Consider the following 19,727-nt stretch of genomic DNA (forward strand, 5'->3'; position numbering starts at 1 on the left):
CTAGGTTACTAAAAGATGACCAGATTTGCGTATCTGCATCAGCATCCAACCTGTTGCCATATTTTGTTTGATTTAATCATATGAAAAAAATCCAGCTTCATACAGACATGTCATTGGAAAAGGGAGAACCCGTGGATCTCCTAAAAATCTCTCACCAAACCCTCAAGTGTTCTTAGGCCACCCTTTGAGAACCAGCGTCCCAGAGAAGCTTGAGCCAGGGACAGGGCTCATATTCAACTTCCATATACCAGAAGGGCCATGCTGCTTGTTAAAATAGTAAAACATATTTGTTTCATTTGGTAAATAACCACCGGCACTAGTCCATCAGTACAGCCCCTCCACCCCTTCCACTTTGGTGGCTCCTCAGGACGTCTTACCATCTCCCAAGAATGGGGTGCTACCTGGCAGTGCAGGAGTTCCCCAGGATCCTACCCCAGCATTTATGTTCTGATTGGCCGGTACTTACAACATAATGGTGGCGAAATGTTTTTAATGTCACCCCTAGCTCATAAATGGTCTCACTGTATCATCAGTATGACTTTCATGACATTCGTAAGCTAGATAGCCCATTACATCTGAAGGCATATTCTTTACTTCAGGCAAAATGTTTCCCAAAATTGATCGTGTTAGTGTTCTCCCAAATGATTGGACTGGAATCAGGAATGCTGCATATCAGTCCAAAAATACATCAGGAGTCATGGGAATAAAAGACACAGCATAAAGAATACAGTCACTGGTTTTGTAATAGGGTTGTATGGTGACAGATGGGAACTGTATGTGTGGTGAGCACAGCATAACGTATAGACTTGTCAAATCACTACTTTGTACACCTGAAACTGATACAACGTTGTGTGTCCACTCTAGACAAATAAAAAAATTTAAAAACAAACAAATGAACAAACAACAACAACAAATACACATATCAGGAACATGAAGAAGAATTCCTGTTGTTTCTTCCTATGTTTCCAAAGAATGCTTTTCCAATGATTACCAAAAAGCCCCCAGATTTGTTTGGAATCTATGCCCAAATAATAAGTACAACTGATCAGAAACATTCAGCTATGTTGTAAAGATGACTGGCTGAAATCAAAGATGATGGATGCTTCTACAACAATGATGAGAGTCATTCAAACCTTGAAATTACTTTATGTTGACATTTGTTGTGACTAGCCTCTGGGTCTCCTTCAGAATTTTCAAATGTAAGTGAACATTAACTGTCAAATCATGGAAGACGGTGCTGTTTCACCAAATTGTCATGTCGGGACATTATCCTTAAGTATGCAAATACCATAAACAAACTATTTCTCACTGGCTTTGAAGCTCTAATCTAGCTTTCATAAGATCTTCACAAGTCCTATAGTAATTGAGTCACTAAACGCCATCGATAACAATTGCTTCAGGAATTGCACTTCAAAGAAATAATATTTTGGCTATGGACACAAACAAGAGACCCAGCAATTGAACAAAGAAGTGACCCCACAAGGTATTCAAAAGTCTAGTGGAAAAACGCCAAGATTTTTATTATGAAAACTAAAACAAATAAAATGGTGTTTCTTGCTTTTATCTGATCTACAGTTCTCTGCTAGAGTCAATTTCAAAGCAATGAGCAGTAACAAATAATCTCTCTCTATGTGATCCTCTGAAGATATTTTTCCTTACTGGGGAAACATTTTACGAGATTGTCTTCACGGTCTAGATATGGAGATGAACTAACGGAGCTAATATAGTATTGTTAACAATCAGCACTCAGGTTCCCAGGAATAGTTGACAGGTTATGTTGAAGAGAAAACCAAGTAAGCTTTTTGGGGATGCATTCTCGGAATACTAAGGTTTGGAAATTCTCACCTATTCCCAAGGAAAGAAACAAATTTTAGATAAGGCATGATGATGTATTATATCTCAAAGACGTTTTTTTTTTTTAGGGCATTTTTAATTGCCCAAGACACAAGCCTCTGGGTATAGGAATACAGTACATGCACTTCGTAATACCAAGGGGATGGGTGCCATTCACACAAACCAGATGTAAATTGAGCTCCTTATTGTAGTGCAATGCTACTGGCGCTGCCTGGACATGTTCATTTCAAAGCCTTTAAGAGATGGAATAAACTGACAGAGTATGCTTTAATTAGATCTCATTAAGGCACTTACAAAATCCACTATGAGTGAGCTGAAAGCTCCAGTTCCAGTTTTACCACAGCCAAGTAAGCCAAGTGATTTGTTATGACCTATAACCCAGATAATAGGTTGTCTATTTTCAGACCTGAAATCAACTTGTTTTCAGTGATGGATGAAAACTTCTCCTGTGCTGTAAAGTTTTATAGCTTTTGTCCATTTAGAACTACTATTAATAAAAATTCTCTTCAGTGCCAGTAAGTGAATGAAAGCCTGCAAAGGTCATGTGGGAGAAATGGGGTTTCTCGTGCTGTTATGAAGTCCATAGCCAAGTACAGGCATAGTTGATGAACCTGATTTCAAACATCCGGCCTCCTCCTCATTGTGCCACAAGGCATGAGGAGTAATCATTCATTCCGACTAAATCCATTTATGATCGACACAAAGATGTCTTTTTAGATTTCTGAGTAGACAGATACCCATAATCAATAACAAAATAGTTCCATCCTAGATTCTCACTCAGATAAACATTTTCCTTGAGGGTATGTCCTAATTTTTATGTTTGCTTTTGTTTTTATTTTTCTGAGAGAAAGTTAATGCATGCAGAGTTGGCGTCATAATTCTGGATTTCCACTGTGTCTCCATCACCATAATCATCAGTACTCTTGTTGTCAAAAAGCATTTGTTCCTTCCATGACTGATACTTTGTGCTGTGTCCCAAGGACATAATGAAGTGTGGGGAGTGACCCTTGCCCTGGATGTATATTAGAAATATACATACACCGTGAAAACCTTTCTATCTCCTCGTGTTTCCTATTTCCTTTCTTACTTTCTCAACATAGGACTACCTCTTGCAGAAATGTTCTTTTTAAGAGAATTCTGTTTGAAATACATTTTTTAAAGTACTATTGGAGAAGAAACAGCTTAAACAAAAAGCATTCAGTCCGCAAACAAGCACTTACTGAGCATCCCCTATGTGGGAGGCACAAGACAGGAGATAATGGACATGACATAAACATACAGACAGATTCTCCACCCCCTGGGAACCTAAAACAGCAAAGATCTTCTCTGTAGAGTAGGCAGTTAAGGGTTGGATAGAATATAACTTATATCGTGGAACTAAAATCACTGATGATAGCTGGCTGTTAACCTGCACAACAGTGAAAGAAAACCAAAGCCAAAATAAAAATAATAAAACTGACAAATGCAGCAAACACAAGAACTTCAGCTCAGACTTGTCCCGTTACTAACCATTAACTGACTGATTGCTTGTTTGTTTTTCAGGGTAGGTAATGGAGAAACTGATTTATATGCATTGACAAGCCAGAAAATCATCCCAGAGTTGAAAATTTCACCTTGTTACTTGTCCAGTAGAGTCCCCTATGCCCTTGAGTACTGAGTTGGCACAGAGAGAATAATATTTAGAGGAGCAACTTGAGCTTGGGTGGGATAGGATACATCTTGAATCCTTCTCTAGTACTCTACTAACTATTGACGATCATAGTTCCTTCTGAAATTTAAGGAAGCACATGTGTCAGCATCTGTGATGTGCACAATACTGTTGGCTTTTCTTCACATTTTATCAGACACTCCAGTAGTTAGGGAGGAAACTCTAGCATTTCCATCACAGATCCACAGCTTTTAAGCTGAGGGACAAACTTGGAAAAGTTTTTTCATTTTTCTGCTTCAGTCTCCTCATCAGTAGAATGAGAATGGTTAAAAGTGTATATTTAGTGATTGGAAGGATTAAATGAGGTGCCGAGGATAAAGCACCGATCACAGTTCCTGGAAAACTATAATCACTCTAGTATTAGCTATTATAACTATCATAATATCATCAACGCAAGTCAGGGCGTTTTAATCTGAAAGCCAGCTCTGCTATGTGTTTCTTATGACTCAAATGCTTAATTCCTTGGTGTCCAATTTTATGTCATGTCTCTTTTATTTTCCAAGTGGGAATTCTTTTTAATGATACAACATTTATTTGAAAAGACATCTGCTACCAATATCATTTTTCCAGCTGAATTTTTCACTTATTTAATAAAGTATATTATAAAGCAAGTAGAAATTAATTTATTTTTACTTTGACCCAGATTTTATTAAGGTTTTTATAAGATCACATTCCAAATCGTCATCTGCATTCCAAGCATTATTTAGCACTGAGGCATTAGATGGTTTTCAAATTTGTAGCCACTTTTCTCTTGAAGGTCGTGTGATCATAAAAGCCAAGGGCTGGCAAGGAAAGAGAAGGATGGAGAAGATGAAAGAAAAAGAAAAAAAGAATATTGAAAGAAAACATGAACTATAGCTAGATACCGAGAAAAGTTGGAGCCACTATTGAGATCTGATGAATTACATGGTTAGTGTTTTTAAAGAGAAAGAAAATGAATTATTAACCTACCTATTCCGGCAAGTAATGGCAATTAGTTTTGAATGCAAAAAGTGCTCACACAACCTCTGTGGCTATGAAAAATACTCCTCATGATCAAGTACTTTCAAACATTCTTCAAAGCAATTATCTTTGACAGAAGCAGCATCCTGATGGGAATGCTGGATTTAACAAATAATTGGGAAGTAAGAATTTTCTTGCATATTCTATGGCTCCCTAGTGCTGAATGTCAGTAATCTATTGCCCAATAATCTATTGAATGCCCTAATCTATTTCAAGAGTAATGTTACCAATTTTTTTTGTGTAAGGAATTGTTAGAATCCTTCTAAGCTAATACTAATGCCATTTATGAAATTTCCTTTTGTTTACTGAAAGACTCAGACTCATGAAATTATCAGTTAAAAAAGATACGGTGGATCTTCATTATTCATGGGTTCCCTGCATGCAAACTTAACGTACTTGCTACAATTTGTTTATAACCCAGAATCAACATTCATGGTGGCTTCATGGTCATTTGTGCAGAGCAGTAAAATGTTTGAGTCACCTGGGGATTAAAGAGTATACTTACCATGAAGAGCAGTGTGTAAGGTATTGAATTGTACACTTAGAACTAATATAGCACTGTGTATTAACTGAACTGGAATTCAATTTAAAAAAACTTAAAAAAAAAAGTCTGAGTCACCAAACATGCATACTCTCAAAATTGAGCAAGGCAGGCTCTTGTGTCAACTTATAACACTATAAACACGTGTCCTTTCCTTGGTTTATCTAGGGCCACATTTTTCCATGTTTGTGCTTTTCACTGGTGATTTCACTGTTTAAAATGCCCCCAACTATAGTGCTGACGTGATGCCTTGTGTTCCTAAGTGCAAGGAATCTATGCTGTGCCTTGTGGAGACAATATGAAAAGAAAATGGAGATCAGCTTTGCGCAAGCATGACTTATAGTGCTTTGGCTTTGAGTTCATTGTTGATGAATCAAAAATATATAATAAGGTGTCTTTAGACAGAAACACAGCTAAAGCAATGTTGTGTATTAATTAGTTGGTGAAAATGTTGTGATCAGAACCTAACCCTGAATTTCTTCTAGGAGCAATGAGTCAATATTCCTAATTCAGTGTTCATGGTGACTTTAGACAATATAATTGCTGCTAATAACAAGAATTGTGTCTTGTTTTCTGATTATTATTACTGAGTGGGAGCCAGTTACTGGTCAAGTCCATATCTCTTCCATTGATTTAAAAAACCAATGTCCATGGGTATCAAAAATAATGTACTGATTCATGCAACCAACTGTCTTTATGTAAAAAGTTGTGTTTGAGTCAATTATCAATTGTTATGGATCTAAAGACAACAGTTTTTACTCTTTACTCTTTACTCAACCAAAAATGTAAAACTTTCTAAGGAATTTGGAAAAGCTCTGGTCCTATTTTCATGAGTTTAATGAGTCTATGAGCGACCAGTTGGCTTGTAATCACTTCATAAATATCACTAAACATTGGACCCAGTGTAAAAATTCATATATCTTCCTTAGCAATACAAAGTCATCAGCCTAACACATTGAATTATTTCTACTATCACTTATAACATTCTTATTTACCCACCTATCTGCATATGAGAGAAAAAGCTATATTGGCCCTTGACTTTAGAAACCCCAGTGGGTCACATTGATATGGAAAATATTTGATGTTCAAAGACACAAAGATGGCTATGGAAGTAATAACAAACAAGCTGCATAAAATCTGGAGAGAAGAGATTATCCCTATGGTTCCCATTTATAAGGAACATTCAAAAGGAATATTTTGCTGAGTTTATGAAAGCATTTGGCTATCACTAGCTGTTACCAGTGCTACTTAAAGCACATGCTTTGAGGCATTCTTAGCAGTGATGAAGACAAAAATGCATCTTAACCATGTGGCCCTCTTGCCTTCAGTTGGATCTGTTTGGAACAGTGCACCCTGCACACCAACTCTTTGATCAGTCACCAGTCAACATCCTTCTTATTAAATATCTGAAGAACCTGACAAGGCCCAGAAATATATCATTTCTACTAGCTTTGGAGCCATATTGACTGTAATTTAATTTTACAGTACTGAACATTAGAAAATTTATGTCTCAGAGATATGGAATTGAAGTGTTGCCCCAATAAACCATTAGAAATAAAAAAAAATACTTTAAAGACAGTAGTTTATCTAAAGAATTATTTCAAAACTTAGCAGTAAAAGGGTGTAGATCCATGTTATCTTTGACCATATTCCGTGAAGGGGGAAGAATTATCTATACAGTTCATGATTTCCCTTGGGTATAACAACATGCTTGGCATTTAGTTGTCCAATTATTTTCTTTAATGGGACTTTGGAAAAAATTAAGATGTATGTAACAACATTGTCAGGTTTTGAAAATAGTTCTTTTAACCTTGAACTGAAGAAGAGACTTTACATATGTGATCTTAAAAAAAGTGATTGGCTCTTACGATGCATTACAACACTTGCGATTGACTTTGTTAGCCAGCCCATCAAATGTAGTCTTATTTATTTCATGTGCTTTACTGGCCATTTAGAGAGCAGGCTCAAGGTGAATGACACTTGTAATCTCAAAAAAATCTTCCCATTGGCCCAAGAACTTGAATTTGCAGTAGTTTAGCTTATAGACTTTCTAACTCAGGTAAGTGTTCTTATTTTAAAACTGCTGGGTTCATATTTTCTAACCTATGATCACTAAAGATAAAAAGTAAATCTTGAAAATTCCTATTATAGTGTAATTTTGGATATGATGTGTTTGATGATGAGCTCCGATCATCTGCCCTAGTCTCCATTCTCAAAGAAGAGTAGGGGAAAACATACTTATGTTCTAGGGGAGAAAGTAGGGATATGGGGTTTAGGAGGGGCTGAACAATGGAAAAATTATATCAAGCAATTATAAGGGGAAAGACTGATGGTTGATCTCCATGTTCCCTGATTCCTTTGACCCAGTCTCCATGGCAACTAAGTGGGGCCTCAGCCAACTAGGGAGTTTCTGGAGTTGTTGATGCTGTCCTGGCAACTCCAGCCTGCCATAAGGCTCAGAATTATCCCCATCGAAATTTAAACCACAGCTTACAACCTCCACATACCATCAAACTGCAGCAGGGACCTGGGAGAATATGGATCAATTAGCCGGATACCTAGAACTCCCACCTATTCAGCTTCACAGACCCACCCTGGTAGCAACCTCAGCATTTTATATTTTTCATCCTACTTAGTATGTTATAGTGAGGCTTACCAGTATATACACTCCATCACCGACTCTAAGATACCATCAATTAAAGATGAAATATTATTTTAAATGTCACTAAAAAGAGAAGTTGCCAAACTCAAATGCCATCAATTATCATGCAAGCCCTAATTTTCACAGACTTTAAAATGTGAAGTGCACACACACACACACACACACACACACACACACACACTGTGTTTTGGAATCTATAAAGTCAGCCATTTAGATTGAAATAAAATCAGAAGTGTCTACATAAAATATGGTAGTGTTCTCTTGTGTATTTTATGATTATCAATAAAGGCTTAACTTAACTTTGGAAATGACAAACTCAGACTAGAGTTTTGAGAACTTGGGCTAGCTACATCATACCTTTTCTTCTCTTTCTCCTTTGACGATGCTTTCTTCGTGCAGCCATTGGCTTTTCCAGTCGTCCAGGCTTAATTCTGTCTGCATCTTTTTGGCCTGTCCTTCTTCATTGCTATAAAAGGGAGAAATTCTCTGCCTGACTAGGATGCTTTAGCTGAAGCCAAAAAGGAGAAATACTGTGATGACATAGTGTATAAACAACAGCATGACTCCCCCTGATGTTCTTTTCCCAAACAAAAAGAGGTGAATTTTCTCTATTCTCTGCCTATTTTTCTAGTTTTTTTTAAGTGATAAATTCCTTGTATTTCATTTGCATGATTCCTGACAAACCCCTGAAGATATCAAGATGATTTTTCATAATCGTCTCCCTACTCTTGGTCAGTAACTTGGATAAGAGGGTGCTCCAGGTTTTCTGGCTGCCTCTAATTGTCCTGGGTTCTTATTCATGATTTGGTTCAGGTACACTGGCTTCCCTGCTGAATTGGGAAGGTCGCTTAAAAATCCCTCTGCGTCCCCCATGTCTACTCACCAGTCAAGGACTGAGACATGTTCTTTATCAAAAGAGCATCTTCACAGCACAACAGTGTGGCTGAGGGGAGTTGCAAGCAGAGGAAGGAGAGGATGTCTCTGCCAACACACAAACAAGAAATGATAACTTGATAAGAGACACTGACCATACATCAAACGTACTAATTTAACTAGGCAATAAGTTCTGGAATTCAGTATAGATACTTGAGTTTGAGACCAAGATTCCGAAATCACCTGGACATAAATCATACTTGGGATCTGAAAGTGAATGTCATCACTGTACAGAAGGAAAGAAGAGGGTGGACCGAGTAACATCAAAGGAGAAATTGCTCTCTGAGAAGTCAGAAGAAAAGCAGGCTCACAGAATTGCAACGAAAGGGATGTTGAAAGAAGAGGAAAATCACTGGTCAAATGATGCATACTAACCAAATAGATTTAGAATAAATATCTCCCTTAGATTCAGAAATTGTGAAACTTAGGAGTATTGTATGAGCCACTGCACAGGTTGGTAGGCATGTTTTACAGAACAATTAACAAGGACGTTTCTGTCTGATCTCAGGACCAGACTGTATATCTCTCTTTGGGAGACTTTGGTAGTGTCCTGTCTACAGTCTCTTTTGTCCCTCATCTTCTCTTTAGGAGAGGGACTGGCTGCCCATAGCCCAGGGAACATGCCTTGAGCAGGCGAGAGCAGAGACTTGCTTTATATGGTTGACTGCCTGTGCCAGGGGAAATGCACCATTCAGTAATCACCTGACCACACCAGAGCCAATGCTGGCAAAACCCTACCGCTTGCCCTATTTTCTCACATTCCTTTTCAGTGGGTGCTACAACACTCTGCCTGCAAATTTGCCCTGAGCATACATATTGTTTCCTAGGATTAGTTCCTTTTTTTTTTTTTTTAACAGGAAAGAGGTTTAAAATCCTTTCTTTTCTTTTTTTTTTTTTTTAACGTCTATTTATTTTTGAGACAGAGAGAGACGGAGCATGAACAGGGGAGGGACAGAGAGAGAGGGAGACACAGAATCAGAAGCAGGCTCCAGGCTCCGAGCCATCAACTCAGAGCCCGACGTGGGGCTCGAACTCACGGACTGCAAGATCATGACCTGAGCCGAAGTCGGACGCCCAACCGACTGAGCCAGCCAGGCGCCCCTAAAATCCTTTCTTGAGGCACATGGGTGGCTCAGTCAGTTAACTGTCCGACTTCGGCTCAGGTCATGATCTCTCGGTCTGTGGGTTCGAGTCCTGTGCCAGGCTCTGTGCTGACAGATCAGAGCCTGGAGCCTGCTTCAGATTCTGTGTCTTCCTCTCTCTCTGCCCCCCTCCCTGCTCAGACTCCATCTCTCTCTCTCTCTCAAAAATAAATAACATTAAAATTTTTTTAATTATTTTTTAGCCAAAAACCGTACTTGGTTATGACCATGTTGTGGTTTTCTGGTGATTTTTATCAGTTCCTTTGAATATCTTGGACATCCACACTTCTGCTATCACATATGAAATCCTCAGTTTCTCAGCCAGTATGGCCATTTGTAATTATGAATTCTTACTAGCTTCCAACACTAGGATCAGCGTATGATTAACCCTGAATTGTCAGTATTTATTCTTGACCTCCTTCCCATTCTCACATTGATCCTTCTGGCTGTAGCAACTCCCATTTGATCCCAGATCGTCTGTATTCTACTGACCTAGCAAAGCTAAATGCTTCCTGACATTTTTGGGCTTACTCGTAAGTCAGACCTCTAATCTGTATGGTTTCTGTAAATGATATGCCTTTTTTCTTCCTGAATTTAAAAATTAAAAACAATTCAAAGAACAATTCATATAATACACTTCTTTAAGTTACTTCCCATTATAAAGTAATTCTAATTATATATAGCTTACAAAAGAGTCAGAAAAAAATACAGGAAAGGAAAAAAAATTATGGTTATACCACTCCAGTATTTTGACATTTAACATTATTGAAATTAATTTATTTCTAGTCAGAGATATTTTTTTAATTTTTTTTAAACTTTTGACCCATATCATACACATAATTTTGTATCATGATTTCTTCACTAAGGGACATGTTTCTAAAGAGAAATATTGGTAAGTAAATATAAACAAAGTTAAGTGAGGTTTCACTACAATAGCAGAACCCCAAATTTTATAACACATTATAATTTTCAAACCCTTTCACACACATAACTTTTTAAGCCACCTTACTTTACTTATGGAATTTTTAACCATAACCCGCTGACGGTTATAAATATTGTTAACATTGATTGCGAGAAATACACTCTTCAAAGATAACATCCAGGGGCGCCTGGGTAGCTCACTCGGTCGAGCGTCCACCTTTGGCTCAGGTCATGATCTCACGGTTTGTGAGTTGGAGCCCCAGGTTGGGTTCTGTGCTGACAGTTCAGAGCCTGGAGTCTGCTTCAGATTCTGTGTCTCCCTCTCTCTGCCCCTCCTCTGCTCACGCTCTCCCTCCCTCTCTCTTTCAAAGGTAAATAAACATTCAAAAAAATAATATCCAGAAAATTACGTTATCCTTTTCTTATTTGGCTTCCTGAACTTATCTTGTGCTAATTCAGTACACAATATTTGCTAAAATATACAATATGTACTTATTTATTATTACTTATTATAGTATTTACTTATGTATATACTACAGTGTTGCCTTATATCTGATCATAGAAAGTTGGAAATTCTTGTGACTATTCATTTTTACCCATACAATTATGATGCATCATTTGTCAAGACAGAATTTAGAAAAAAAGAGAAATGTTATGCTAACACATTGATGTTTCCATTTTCCAGTAATTACAGTGTAGGTCTGTCCATATGAAGTTTATTGACTCAAACTTTTTGGTCCCCATTTACATGACAAAATGAAATAGTTTCAGGGGTACCTGGGTGGCTTGGTCAGTTAGGCGTCTGACTTCGGCTCACGTCTTCATCTCAGGGTCCGTGAGTCTGAGCCCTGCTTAGGGTTCTGTGCTGACAGCTCAGAGCCTGGAGCCTGCTTCGGACTCTGTGTCTCCCTCTCTCTCTGCCCCTCCCCCACTCATGTTCTGTCTCTCTCTGTCTCTCTGTCTCTCTCTCTCAAAAATAAATAAACGTTAATAAATTTAAAAAATAGTTTCAAAAATGATAAAATCAGTTCTATGATTTTGAGAAGTCATTAACTTTGCTATAGTCCGTGATCCTCTGCTCCTTGGAAAGAGCAAGCATTACAGTCCAAGAATCTTTCTGAAGTGTTAATGCCTACTCCCTACTGAGCATATTTCGAGCAGTATTTCCATGATTATTACCTCTTCATTTAACTTGTTAATCATTTAAAGTTATAAAAATCAAATATCTAGCTCCTAAGTCAAACTGATGTGTCTTAATGAAATCCCTATATTTATTGAAAATAATTAGATACCTTAATTCAGCAGACTGTATTTTAAAATTTCTTCTAAACTGTTTGGCTCTTATAGTATAGATTCTGCCGGGGTGACTAGAAATATCCTATTATGGTTGAAATACTAAGCAAAAACTCAGCTGCTGCTGGAAAATGACAAAAATGCCCCCTTTCGTTTAAATAAATTGCAAACACTTCCAATGCACAACTTATGTAAACTTGAAAAATGGAAAATATTTGTGCATCTCGTAAGCTCTTTTGAAACAGAGAGACAGGATTAAACATCACTTCCCTCCATATGTGGTGTGACATTTTTGTTTTGTTCCAAGTTACTTTTTGTGTGACTCTGGAGTTTGTAAACATGCCATAAAATTTGGTAATTACATAATGACGATTTCATGGTTCTTCACTTAGTGTAAAGGTGGCTAGACAGGGCAGCAAAATTGATTTTCTTTTGTACCTTTGTGGAAAGAAACAAAAGGAAATTGAATGCAAAATCTGCATTAAGACTATATTAGAATTATAACTCAACAATCTGTTACACATGAAATGAAAACCAGGTGCAGCCAAGTGTCAGTTATTGTGCTATGATATTCAGCCAGTGGGCTACGTTCACACATCCCTTTGTTTAACCCATGCCTTGTTTTGTTACCCGTAATGTTCCAAATGTATATGACCTGAAACTATCTCTTGTCTCCTCTGGCCAAAGGTGCTCAGAGACATGGCCGTCTCTAGGCAAAATCAGGAAGTAGGTGAATCTTGTGTTCATTCCCTACCCTCTTGCGATGACAGTCGCACTTGAGATCCTCTCCACCTGCCTGTCCCCGAGTACCTACTCCAGTTGCTTATTGCTCTGGATTTACCCTCTGTTTTCCAGGGGCCTCATGCTGTTTCTTGGGATTGGACAATCCCTCTTTGATTGTGTAATTGCCCTGCTCAAAAAATATCCCATGCCTCCCTAAGAGGAGCCAGGCAATCAAGGTTCTCCCTCCTTTTCTTTTGACTCTGAATTCCCGCTACCCCACCCCCCACCACAATGTTCTACTGCAGATGAATCACCCACCTTGCCCTTTTTATTTCTTTGTCTTTTCCGTGCTATTCCTTTTGTCTGAGCCGGCCTCCATCTCTCATCTCCATCTATGGAAATCCTAATCGTCTTTCAAGGCTCCTCTCATCTCTACATCTTCCACATGCTTTCCCTGGTCACCCCCAGCCTCTCTCCTCTATCCCTCACCCATCCGTACCACTCAGATGGCTCTCACCTCGTGTTGCTTTGCTTTATAATATTCATGTATGTGTCTTGTCCCCAGGCACTGTGCTGGATACTTTACAAACGTAATCTCATTTAAATTTCACAACAATCTGACGAGGTAGGTATTAACCATTTAACAGCTGAGGAAACTGAGGTTGAAACAGGTTAAATGATTTGCCCAAGGTCACACTGCCAGAAATAACAGAGCTAAAACTTGAATCTAGGTCCAAAATATATATTCTTTCCACAAAACCATATTGCCATCTTTTCAGTTCTTTTCCATCTTCTGAAAGATGGATGGAGGTTTCAGATGTAGGTAGAGGCCAACTTCGGCTTCCTGATTATCAAATGCATATTCAACAAAAAGGTAGAGTTTATTGATAATTACTGTGTTCCTAGTTGGGGCTGATTTGTTAACTATAACCCACAAGAAATTCAAGTAATAGGTGAGAGAAAAAATCCTTACCTAATGTTGTCAGGACAAATAAACATGGCACGAGAAGAGAATGTTCAAGATAATTGGTCATTCAAGAAATGATAAATAGCATTGGTCTCCGAGCACTATTGGAAAATAAGTCCAAGGAAAAGGGGAAAACATGAGGTTGACTAGGAAAGGCATCCTATAAGTCCCCTAGGATTTAAACAGTTTCGGGTGGTTAGGAGGCTAAAGGTATTATTTCATCTTAAACTCACAAACTAGCAATATCTCTATGGAGTATAAAGCCCATTCTTTTCATTCTGCCTCTGGTGTAACATCTTGAATAAGTTAGGGGAAAGAAGGTTAGTGTTTCTAAGAAAGAGTTCTATGCCCAATGGGCAATTTATACAACTGCCCTCTCCAGGATCTAGAACCACGGAGTATCAGCTGCACCCCAGATAGGCCCGTTCTGGGGAGTCTTCAGCCTGGACCCAGCCTCCTGTCTGTCACATGGCATAGGCCCCATCTTGGGAAAATTTTAGACTTAGGATCTCTTTTTGACACCACGACCTTTGTTTCTCCCGAGGGGGAGAAAGCCTATCTTTATCTCTGCTCTGTTACTCTCTTCTTATTTTCCAATCCCCTACCTTGTCCTAATATCAGTTGCATGTTTCTTTAACATGAGTGAGACGCAGTTATCATTACACATGTATTCTCAGTGCACTTCTGTTAACTTCTGAAAGTCATCTCAACTTTGCTTGCAAACTCTGTTTCCATTTCTGTATGCTCCCAATATGCCAGTCCCATTCGTATACAGCTCTACACTTTTGTTCTTTATACCAGTCTTAATAACAATTTTAAAATTGGGAAAAATAATGCATGTAATCTAAGCTTGACTATAGCAGGGCATACTGAACTTCAGACCCTATCTTGGAAAGCCTGAGAATTTCCATTTCAGTTATGTGCTAAATCTGAGGAATTCAATGAGCCCAGTAGGAAAACTACCTTCACCCACACTGGAGAAAATTCAAGCACAAAACAACTCTCTCTTTTCTCTGAAGTTTTTATGATTTTTCTTGTCTTCTACTAAAGTCCTCAAAGTTCATTCATTTTTTTCTTTTTATTTTGTGATGATTATAGACTCATGGGATGTTGCAAAAGAAATGTACAAGGAGGCCCTGTGTACCCTTCATCCCATTTCTCCCAATGGTTATATATTATATAATTATAGTGTACTATCAAAGCCAGGAAATTGACATTGGTCTAATTTACTTTCAAATAAAAAAAAAAAAAGCTAACCTGATAACAACATAGTCCATTTTCCTTCCACATTCTGTTTATACTCACAAGCAGTAAACAGACAGACAGTGTTGGAAAACACAAGGTGGTATGATAGGGGTGTCTGGGTGGCTCAGTTGGTTAAACGTCTGACTTTGGCTCAGGTCATGATCTCATGGCTAGTGGGTTTGAGCCCTGCGTCAGGCTCCGTGCCGACAGCTCAGAGCCTGGAGCCTACTTCGGATTCTGTGTCTCCCTCTCTGTCTCTCTCTGCCCCTCCCCCACTCACGCTCTGTCTCAAAAATAAATAAAACATTAAAAAAATTTTAAGTTCAAAAATGAAGGTGACATGACCAGACATGCACAGAAAAAGTTCTCCCACATTGCTAGAGATGATCATCAGGTCTCATGCAGACCCTCAGTCAGTGTCATAGGTAGTGGAAGGCAGCCTGCATCAGAAGACATGGGCTACAATCTAATTCTGCCTCTAAATATGTGACCTTTAGCAAATCACTTGACCTCTCCAAGCTTCAGAGTCTCCATCGATAAAATGGAGAAGCTATTTCTCCCGCCTACTCCGTAGGGTTTTTGTGAGGATCAGATGTGATATGTGTATGAAGAAAGGAGGTAGAAAAAAAAAGAAAGAAAGGAGGTAGGCTGTGAATTAGCAGTCATGAAGTTTGTTATTCTTTTCTGAAACTACTGCCAGTTACAGAAGTTTAGTTTTTCAAAGGTGAGAGTGTATTCTTAGAAGTACACTTAGAACGAAAGCAGCTCCTGATTAACTACAAGCTCTAAAATTTCCCTCATGTGTAAATGACCTTGCCTTTCTACCATTCTTAGTAGGACAGGCACTAGCAGTACATCGGACAAGCACACTGCCCCTTATTACCTACACACCCCTGAGGCATACCACCTATTTTAAAATAAATGTTTCTTAACATTTCCTTCTAAAAGGGCGAATGCATTTTAAGTAGCTTTTATTTTTATCCTGACCACAAGATTTATTCTTCCTTTTTTTTTTCATCCACGAGATGTACAATAGGTGCTCTTGACAATAGTGAGAAATCATAAGGATACCAGATTAGACAGAGGATGGTTTATGAAGTAGATATGGAAATCATCCAAACTGCATTGTTCCTTGGTTTGTCTGGATATATAATATAAGCTCCTAACTCGCTGGTGGATTCTGATGTGTGGGTAGTAAAAATGCTAGTCTTGGCAGTAAGAATGGAAAAATGTATAGGATAAAATAAACTTAAATCGCGGAAAGTAAAGATAAAAGTATTTGTGTGGACTGAATGTTTTGGGCACCGAGATAAAAGTGTTTAAGATTTGATTTCTCCTCTTTCCTCCCTGCATACAGGCTGGCATGGCTCTGACCTATGACCCCACAGCTGCCATACAGAATGGGTAAGTAGACCACATTTTCTCTATTTTAATTGCTAAGGTATCTTTGATCTCTGAAATCAGTACTGAAGAAAAATGTTCAAAACTGTCTTTCTTTTGTTTTAAATCTTTAAGGAGAAAGTGTAAACCAAACATGTCTCACCACTGTAACGGACAGAGTCAAGTTAGTGACCTGGTGATTGTGTCTTTGCTCTTCATTTGAATAAGCATCTAGAAATTTTGTAGCCTCTTACTTAGAATAAGTCACAGAGTCTAGGATTCCTCTTTTGAAAAATAAAACTTAAACTACATGATCTGACCTCTCAAAAATTCTGTAATTCTGAGTATCTTTGGTTGAACTCACTTTCCAGTATCTTCTCTTTGCGTTGGCTGTCCTGCAACTGACAATAATTATTCTTTGGTTGGTTGGTTATTTTTATTTTCACAGCCTTCTATCTTGGATTTCTCCATGGCTTTCAGTTTTCTGTCTTACAGTCTCATTAAATAATCAGAATGAAGACCTCATTTAAGATCAGTGTAGAGGATAAAAGAATGCAAACTGTTTTCTATTTGGTCAGCGCCTCGAATGAAAATCTGTGGGATGTTGAAAGGATTTAAGTATCTTCTGTTCTGATAGTTATTCATTTAGGCAATCATTTATTCATTCATTCAATAAACATCCAGTGGGTATGCCAAGCAGAGTGCTCTGCTCTCCAGACTTAAAAGACAGTATCTGAGACAGGGCCTTTGCCTCAAGGAACTCATAGTCTACCCTCCCATAAAAGAGTAAACATGGATGGTAGGCTAAGGGAGGAGTCTAGTCCTTTCTCTCTTGTTGATTAGAACTCCTCTCTAGGAGTGAAATTTAAGGGTTTATCCAGTAAGCATTTTCTTATTTCCAGTAAGGCACCATAAACTTGGTGAGTAGACAGAAGAAATAGAGAAGAACGTCCTCAAGAATCATATTGTATATTTGCGAAAATAAAATAGTTAAAAGGTACAGAACAAGGCCTTATATGCTAAGTGACGGTGACAGAAAACAGGTGTTCTAATGGAAGGAAATAACACGTATTAAACACATACCATGCACCAAGTAGTTTATATTTGTAACTTAACATGCATTGTTTCAGAGTCAAATGCATGTAAAAGTATGTGGAGTTACAGTAGAAATGTATATACATAAATGGAAAATAGAAATAATAATTGAATGAATATGTTCACTAACCAGATTCAACAAGTGCTAATATTTTGCATACTGTATATGTACATATGTTTCCATCTGTAATATTTAGCCATATATCTATTATATGAATAATTGAATAATATAAATAATGAATACTATGAATATATGAATAATAATTATATGCATAATGAATAATATTATTATATAATAATAATTGAATATGTTCACTAACCAGATTCAACAGGTGCTAATATTTTGCATACTATATGTTCCCATCTGTAACATTTAGCCATACATCTATTATAAAGTCCTTCTTACTCAAAGCTCTTTGTGAAGGATTAGATATACAGCAATGACTTAGGCCTGGACCGGAGTGGAGGATGACACTCCCCTCTGCATCGCTTCAATCAATGGTCTTTCCGGTGCATAATTTAAAATCTGACTGTCTTCTCTAAAGACGTAATTTTCCAAGTATTCTTGCTGATTTATCAGAAACCTAAAGAGAAAACTAAAGGTATTTCAGTTCCTAATCTGAGCAGCCAAAGGGGAGCTTTGGGGAGTGCCATGTTAGAGGCTGTGAGGACACAGTAGTACACGGTGAACATCTCTCCCTCCTGCAGGACTTTTACCTCACATTTCAAGCCACTGCCCATGTGCCGTAATGATTGCAGGTACATCTGTCCACCTTAATCACCCTCTCTATGACATATCTTTATCTGTACCTTATATTAACTGCAACACGGTATCCTTCACATGACTGGAAGAGTTGCAAAAATGGCTCACCCTTTTTCGCTGCCCACTCAAGCGTTTCCAACAGTGAATATTTCCCTCATGAAACACATTTTAGTTAAGATGCTGAGGATACCCATCCTCCCGATTTTATCGTCTGATCTACTCTCATTGATAAAGAACCATATGCCATCAATTAGTCTTTTTCTTCAATCCCTTCATGTCCACTGAATATTCCTTTCAGCCTATGGAAATGCTCAAGTCTTGGGGCGCCTGAGTGGCTCAGTCGGTTGAGCGTCCGACTTCAGCTCAGGTCATGATCTCACGGCTTGTGAGTTTGAGCCCCGCATCAGGCTCTGTGCTGACAGCTCGGAGCCTGCAGCCTGCTTCAGATTCTGTGTCTCCCTCTCTCTCTGCCCCAACCCACTCACATTCTGTCTCTGTCTCTGTCTCTCTCAAAAATAAATAAACATCCAAAAAAAAATTTTTTTAAAGAAATGCTCAAGTCTTTTCCACCTGTAGAGGGAGTAGAAGCAAAACCATTCTTTCATACCAATGACATCACTTCTAGTGACCTCGCTAATTTAGCCTTCTCTTCACTGCTAAACAACTTCAGTTGTCTGTATGCAGGGTCTTCCCATATTCTTTTCTTTTTTTTTTAATGTTTATTTCTTTTTGAGGGGGCAGGGGAGGAGCAGAAAGAGAGAGACTGAAGCGGGCTCCCAGACTCGAACTCACGAACCATGAGATCATGACCTGAGCTGAAGTTGGAGGCTTAACCAAATGAGCCACCCAGCCGCCCCCTTCCCGTATTTTTTCAAATGTCTATTAAATTATGAAGTCTCGTTTCAAACTTGACTGGGATTTCCCTTGCTAATGCTCCCAGTGATGTCCAAATGTGTCTGTTGGGACTGACACCCTTTTAGTTCTTCTATCATTTGAAATCTCACTCCACTCAACTCGTTGTTGGTACCATTTATACTTTTTTGGCAATTTCTTATCTCATGGGCCCCACAGCTCCATTCCCTGCTGATCCTGCTTGCTCTGTACTCCTTTCTACTCCCTTGGCCTCTTCTGATTCTTCCTCTTTTGCCCACTTTTACTAATCTTTCTCAGGATGTTGTCTTTTTCCTGTTTGATCTCATCCATTCCTCTTGCTTTGGGGACCTTAAAACACGCAAGCTGACACTTAAAGTTCGTAAGGAGATGCAGGGCACTATCACCTGTGTTTCTAACTGCTTATTAGGTAATATTACTCTTGGATATCTTTGTCTATCCCAAACTGAGATCATTAACTTTATCAGTGTTTCCTAATAGAAGCCAAACAAATACAAATGACAACCAAATATGAAATTTACTTGTTCTTTTTTTTTAATAATTCACTTTAAGAATTTCTTAAGTGTATTTATTTATTTTGAGAGAGAGTAAGGGTGAGTGGGGAGAG

The 19,727-nt window shown here is 38.3% G+C and overlaps 1 protein-coding gene across 13 annotated transcripts in view; it reads left to right on the plus strand.

Annotated features, from left to right (window-relative positions):
• RBMS3 (RNA binding motif single stranded interacting protein 3) overlaps window positions 1-19,727 on the plus strand; it is a 1,326,374-nt gene that overhangs the window by 1,176,642 nt on the left and 130,005 nt on the right. For all 13 annotated transcript variants that reach the window (XM_023260643.2, XM_023260644.2, XM_023260642.2 and 10 more), the window contains one exon: window positions 16,349-16,395. In XM_023260643.2, the coding sequence (XP_023116411.2) occupies window positions 16,349-16,395 (47 nt within the window). The remainder of the gene's footprint in view (window positions 1-16,348; window positions 16,396-19,727) is intronic.

This window comes from Felis catus, chromosome C2 (genome assembly GCF_018350175.1).
Source record: "Felis catus isolate Fca126 chromosome C2, F.catus_Fca126_mat1.0, whole genome shotgun sequence".
Classification (NCBI taxonomy): Eukaryota; Metazoa; Chordata; class Mammalia; order Carnivora; family Felidae; genus Felis; species Felis catus.